Source organism: Tetrao urogallus, assembly GCF_951394365.1.
Source record: "Tetrao urogallus genome assembly, chromosome: 1".
Lineage (NCBI taxonomy): Eukaryota > Metazoa > Chordata > Aves > Galliformes > Phasianidae > Tetrao > Tetrao urogallus.
The window spans coordinates 117,345,200-117,351,199 of record NC_136813.1 but is presented as its reverse complement, the minus strand read 5'-3'; the positions used below and the strand labels follow the sequence as shown (position 1 = coordinate 117,351,199).

At 49.8% G+C, this 6,000-nt stretch overlaps 1 protein-coding gene across 1 annotated transcript; it reads left to right on the top strand.

Annotated features, from left to right (window-relative positions):
* Positions 1-226: 226 nt before the first annotated feature.
* LAG3 (lymphocyte activating 3) lies at positions 227-5,326 on the top strand (the record flags this gene model as incomplete). The annotated part of the gene is made up of 8 exons (XM_079541250.1): positions 227-275; positions 436-607; positions 738-964; positions 1,212-1,469; positions 1,640-1,933; positions 2,267-2,557; positions 2,817-2,932; positions 5,219-5,326. The coding sequence occupies 8 exons, from the start codon at positions 227-229 to the stop codon at positions 5,324-5,326; spliced, it is 1,515 nt and encodes a 504-aa protein (XP_079397376.1).
* Between the last annotated feature and the right edge of the window lie 674 nt (positions 5,327-6,000).

The following is a 6,000-nucleotide window of genomic DNA, read 5'->3' as shown; positions in this document are numbered from 1 at the left end:
GAGGAAATTAGCTGCCCACCCACAGTATAAGGGTGCAGAGGGAGATGCTTTGATCAGAAGGAGAGAGAGCACGAAAGCAAGCAAGACCAGCTGGCCTTCACTCGGTTCACCCACCCACTCCAACACCTGCTTGCCCGTGCCTTATTTTTGCTGATCTCTGAAAGCTTCGGACCCTGAAAGCTTCGGACTAAGAGCAGACCAGCTCTCACCTCTCCTGGAGGCCACCATGAGGCCAGTGCCCCCGGTGCTACTCCTCGCTCTGCTGGCTGTCGACGGTAAGAGGGACTGAGTGCAGGGAGGGCAGAGAAGCTGGGTGAGCCAGGAGTTTGTCCCCTCCACATTATTTAAGCCCTTCATCCTCAACTGCAGATGGCTAGATTTCACCCTCTACTTTGTGACCCCCCACCCTTTGCTCAGCCCTCCATCTCGTTACAGCAGGCAACATCCTACCAGGAGCAGCAGGGGTGGAAAGCAGAGGGCAGAAGGTGTGGGCCAGAGAGGGGAGTTCAACTCTGCTGCCCTGCTACCTGAGCCCCAGGAAGCGCGGGAAGAGTAGGAAACAGCTGTCTGACAGGACATCCGTGCTCTGGAAGCGGCATGGGGCAAGGTAAGCTAAGGCAAACACAATTCTGTCTTCTTGTGGGGAGGGGTGCTTTCCCACATCCTCTCTCTCTCGCCTCAGCCCTTGATCTAGCCTTTGCTCTTAGCAAACCTACGCCCTCTTGTCCGTGTCTCAGTGCCCCCCAGGAGCTGCACGTGGTGCTGGAGGTGGAGTACACAGGCCTGCGGAAGACGGCTCTGCCCATGAGGCCACGGGTGTCAGTCTTGGACTCTGCCTTACGCAATGGCAATTTCTCCCTGCGTATCAACCCAGTCAGGAGTGACGATGCGGGTCTGTATGAGGCACAGGTGACCTACAACACGGAGGTCCGGAGCTGCCAGGTGGAGCTGGGGGTAGTTACAGGTAAGAGAAGGTGCAAACCTTGGAGAACTTTGATTTTAGGAGGCTGTATGGGGGGGGGGTTGTTGTTTGGCACAGTGTTTTGAGTACTGACAGCGGCCCCCCGAAAGCCCACAGCTTCCTGCCATCTACTCTCACTTTTGGAGAGGGCTGCCTGAAGGACAAAGCTGGGACAGAAGGTGGACAAAGGGAGGGCTTGGCGGTCCTCCTCTGATTAGCCCTCACTTCCCTCCTTTCTTTTTGGTTGCAGTAACCCTCAATCCACCCAGACTTGTGGTAGAAAATGAGCCGCTTCTGCTGAGCTGCAATTCTAGCCACCGGGCCAGTCTGGTGGAGACATGCTGGTTTCACAATGGGCGCCCAGTCCTCAACTCTGGGACCTTCTGCTCCTTGCATGGGGCTGTCTACATCCTCCGGCCCACCGTGAGTGACTCAGGATCGTGGCACTGCCAGCTCAGATACGCCGATAATGAAATCGTTTCTGCCACACACAGTCTGCAAATTCTAGGTGAGTTCAGCCTCTGTGTTGCTACTCCAGCTTCTCTGAGTTGCTTCCTTTTGTATGGCCACTGACCAACTCCAGTAGTTACAGCTTCGCAGCTCTTATCCTATCCTCATTCCCCAGATGGTACTCTTTCCAGCCACCACTCCAAATTGTGCTCTCTCTTTCTCACTTAGGTTTCAATGGCCCAACCAACCCTGTGGTCTATGCCGCAGCTGGCTCTGCAGTTGACCTGCCATGCACCCTGAACTACCTGCCCAGTGCCTTTGGGATCCATGTGGTGAAAGCCCACTGGAGCCACTTTGCAGGAGGACACTTGCAGAACTGGAGCATCTTGCAGAACCAGAGCAACAGAAGCTTCCCCCTTCATCTCCCTGTGGTGGGGCCGGTTGATGCAGGGCGGTATTGCTGCGCTGTTGCTGTTGGCAACAAGATGCTCAGCAGGGACGTAACCTTAGCAGTGATAACAGGTGAGAAAAAAGACAGGTAGGTTCATCATCCTTTTGGGATCCTACTCTGATAAACCTCCTTCTGCATCACTGCAGTGAGTTTAGGTTGCTCCTGCTTGTAGATTCCTGCCCCAGGGTGAAAAACAAGGTTTCTATTTGAGGCATTACACTGCACTAGACTCTTCTTAAAGCAGAGGTTTTCCTGGGCAACTTAGTTATTTGTCTGAAAGACTGAGGGAAAAAAGAAATTAGAGGAGGTAATGAAGGAGGCGTGTAATAGAAAAAGGAGGGTTTAGGAAGAGATGTGGATTTGCCTGTTGACTTTCCTGAAGGTAGCTTTCTCCGTTGCTGTAGTCACCCCAGGCATCCAAGGACCAGTTTCCGAGGGATCTCATTTGCTGCTCACCTGCAGCCTTACACATCCCCAGGGACATGAACATTTCCAGTGGAAGCACCTCAGTTCTGCCTCTGCTGGCAAAAAGCTGACTGTGGCCACCTCCCACAACCTGAAGGACAGCCGAGTCCAGACTGGCCCTACCTTGGAAATACCCCAAGTGTCACAAAAGGATGTGGGCATCTGGGAATGCAGTGTATATGGCCCAGAAGGCAGACTAGGATCAGTGGAGTATGGACTGCAGATCACAGGTACTGTCTCCTGCACGTCTGAAACCAGCCCCTTCTTCTCACTCTGTTAATTCCCTTGGTCACTTCTTTTTTTGGTCTCACCCCCCCTTTGACTGAATCCCATCTAATTGCCGTCTTGTCTTAGCTCTCATCAGTTCTCTCCTTTGCTCCATCCAGTTCCTTTCATACTTGTCCAGTTTGCCTTTGTTTGAGCAGTCCAGTCTTGCTCCAGCGAAAAATAAACCTTTGCCTCCTTCCTAATTGTGGTTCTTCCTTGTAGGTGCCCAGGTCTCCAGCCCTCCCACCATCTTCAGTGGTCAGGTTACTTTTGGGCTCATGCTCACCCTCTTCTTCCTGCTTATGGTCTGTGTTCTGGCTCTGGGACTGCAAAAAAGGGTAAGTGCCCATCATGCCATTTCTGTTAGTTTTCCTCTACATCGCCCCTTATTTGACCTTCCTCTGGGTACCCTGGAGCCAGCAATTAAATATCTGAGCTGGAGGATGAAAGGGGAAATCTGTGGAATGAGTCCCTGGCTGTGGTACTGAAGGTGCATAGATGTGTGGTGAAAGTCATACATCAGGTAGCAGAAAGTCTGGCTAGTGCCAGGGTTTGTTTGGTGACTGGGTGCAGGTCAGGAACCTCCAAGGAGGAGTCGGAAGTCTTAGGGGACATCGGCAGCCCAGACTTGAAAAGCTCCTTGTTTACTCTCATAGAGATCAAGCCACACTGAGGCAGGTGAGCCTCCAGGCTTTTGTGGGTATCCTCTTGTTTTCCTGGATGCTTTGATATAATAGCAGTCTCTCATTCCATACAAATGCCTGTTGGTTCCCGGATGCTGATCTTAACTCAGGTCTGTTGTGCTGGCTCAGCCTTCCTGCCTCTGCCATTCGCTTCCAGCAAGATACTGCCCTTTATTTGCTCAACTTCTTCCAGTATCTCAGCTTGCTGCTGAAAACAAATTGTGCAGACAAATCACACTGTTTCTCTGCATTTTTCTCATGGTTTCTTTACAAATCAACTTCATGGCAAATTCTTCCATCAGGATTTCTCTTTGCTGGCAAGGGGCACGTCTCATGAATATGCAGCACTCTGTGTGATGTAGCTGCTTCTACCTAGCTTCTTGGAGAGGGCCAACAGTGAAAATTACCTTCCATTGCTGTGGTGGCCCACAACTCAGAGGGATCTCAGGTGTTGGCGCTTAGCTCAGCAAGGGGGCTGGGGGGCTTGAACCTGCCCTGAGCTGGAGAAGGAATGTTACAGCAGTAATGCAAATTCCCAGCAAACCCCAGTGGCTGGAAGCTGAAGACAGGCAGCATCAGAACAGGAGCGAGATGGACTTTAAAAAAATACTGTGAGCATTGCCAGAGTGACCTGTGATTTGTTCTTCATCATCCATTCTTAATTAGAACTGATAGTTATTTGAGAGAGTAATCCACAGTTTCTGTAGATTTCTAGGTTACCCTTCAGACCGTGCAAGCCTAGGGGTAGGATAAGATGATCAAACCCACTCACAAATAGGATACAGAGATGTCCAGTTTTGTTAGCTTAAACAGCTCTAATCCAGCCAGAATATTAACATCTCACAGCATTTGTATTTGATCTCATGGCCTTGCTGTGTGAAGTAAACAAACCTCTTCTGATGAAACAGAGATCCACTGATGGTTCTCAGGCCCTTTTCATCAGAAACTCCCTGTTGGGCTCATCCCTTGTGAAAATGCAGATAAGGAGGAGCAAATATATCTTCTCTTTCTCTCCCTCTCTTTTCTGGCATTCTCTAATACTACATTTGTTCTTCTTGCATGGGTCAAACACCAGCGGCTCGCAGATATTCCTTCCTTAGCTCTTAATAACACAGTAGGCATTCCTGTTCTGAATTCCTGAACCCACCAATGTACAGTTGGCACTGTTCTGTTTCACTCACCATCTTTCATCTCTTTATTCCATTCTACTGAAATATCTGGGTCTTAAGTGACATTTTCTTCTTGCAAACATCAGCTTTGGCTCATCTACAGCACGGATCAGCACTTTCACATACTCAGCCATTAATGACTGGTGCCACAGCTGATCTTTGAAGACCTGTGCTTACTATTTCTATACTGGCTGGTAGAAACCAGCCAGCAAAATCCCAGTCCCTTCCCCTTGTGTGAGATCACACTTACAATGCCATTCTACTAATACCATTTCCCAGTTGCATTTTTTGTCCAGGTGGCACAATACACTTTATCACCACCAGGAACTATGATTTCTGCCTCTTTTCTAATATCTAGAAAGTCACTTGCTAAAGCAAGATGTGGAATGGGTTCTGTCTTTATTTGGGTCTTATCTCATTTTGCACAAAGCTTCATGCCTGTAATTATTCTCTCTGAAAAGTTATTATTAAAATCTGGCATATAATTGAACCTGTCAATGGTCTGACAATTGCCCAGATCATTCTTTGCTCTCTCTCTTAAATATGTCCTGTCTTTTCTATCCGTTCTGTCCATGACACTGCAGAGAGGGCAGCATTGAGCCAGTCTTCCCCAGAAGTTGCGTGCTCAGACAGGCGTGTCTTCCCTGGCTCTAGGAGGCAATGGGAACCTTGTCATGGAGAGCAGTAGGACTGTGTCTTCCATGGCAGGAAGAAGCCCCAGACTGTGCCACATCCCTCCAACACCTAACGCTGCCCCCTTCTTCTCTTTCAGGTGCGTCTGCCTGCTTCCTTCCCAGCACTGGAACGGATAGTTGCAGTCACTGTGCCAAAGGAGATGGAAGAGAACCAGAAACAGACAATCCAGCAGACTGAGTGCTGATTGGAGCATGGGCACCAGGCCTGGTCTGCATGGGAGGATGAAGCCCTGTGTGCTGTGCTGAAGAGGAATGGGCACATGCAGACCTCTGAGGAGGGTCTAGGGATGGCATGAGCATTTCAGGAGACCGTGGGAGCTCTGCACCTGCAGAAAGGCTGGGAATTGCATACCAAGACAAGATGAAAGCCACCACTGCAATAAGGGAGCAGGTAGCACAGATGCTTTGGAGCTGTTGGAAGCATTTGGGCCAGCAGCCATCGCCTGCTTCAGTTTCACTTCTCTCTCCCAGCTCTTGCCCCTCCTTACTGCCCTCTCAGCCTTTCTCTGCTGGGCACTCAAAAGCAGGAGGCAGCCAGAGCCCAGCTCCCTGACAACCCGTTGGTGTTTTCTCCCCATGCCCAGTTTCTCCTCCCACTCCCTGCACTGCCCTGCTCCTGCACTCATTCAGTGGCAGAAGGGATCCTACAGAGAACTGCACATATTACACATTTTGAGCATTTTATTTTATTAGAAATTATTTGAGAACGTAAAATAAATGTCCAAAAACCTCTGGTCCCTTTGTGTGTTTGTAGAGGATGCTTCCTGATGGTTCTGGGAGTATCTCAGTCTGCATGAAGCAGCTTCTAAGGACTTTGCTGCCTTTCTCTTACAGTTTGGCTTTGCTGAAGTTGACTGTT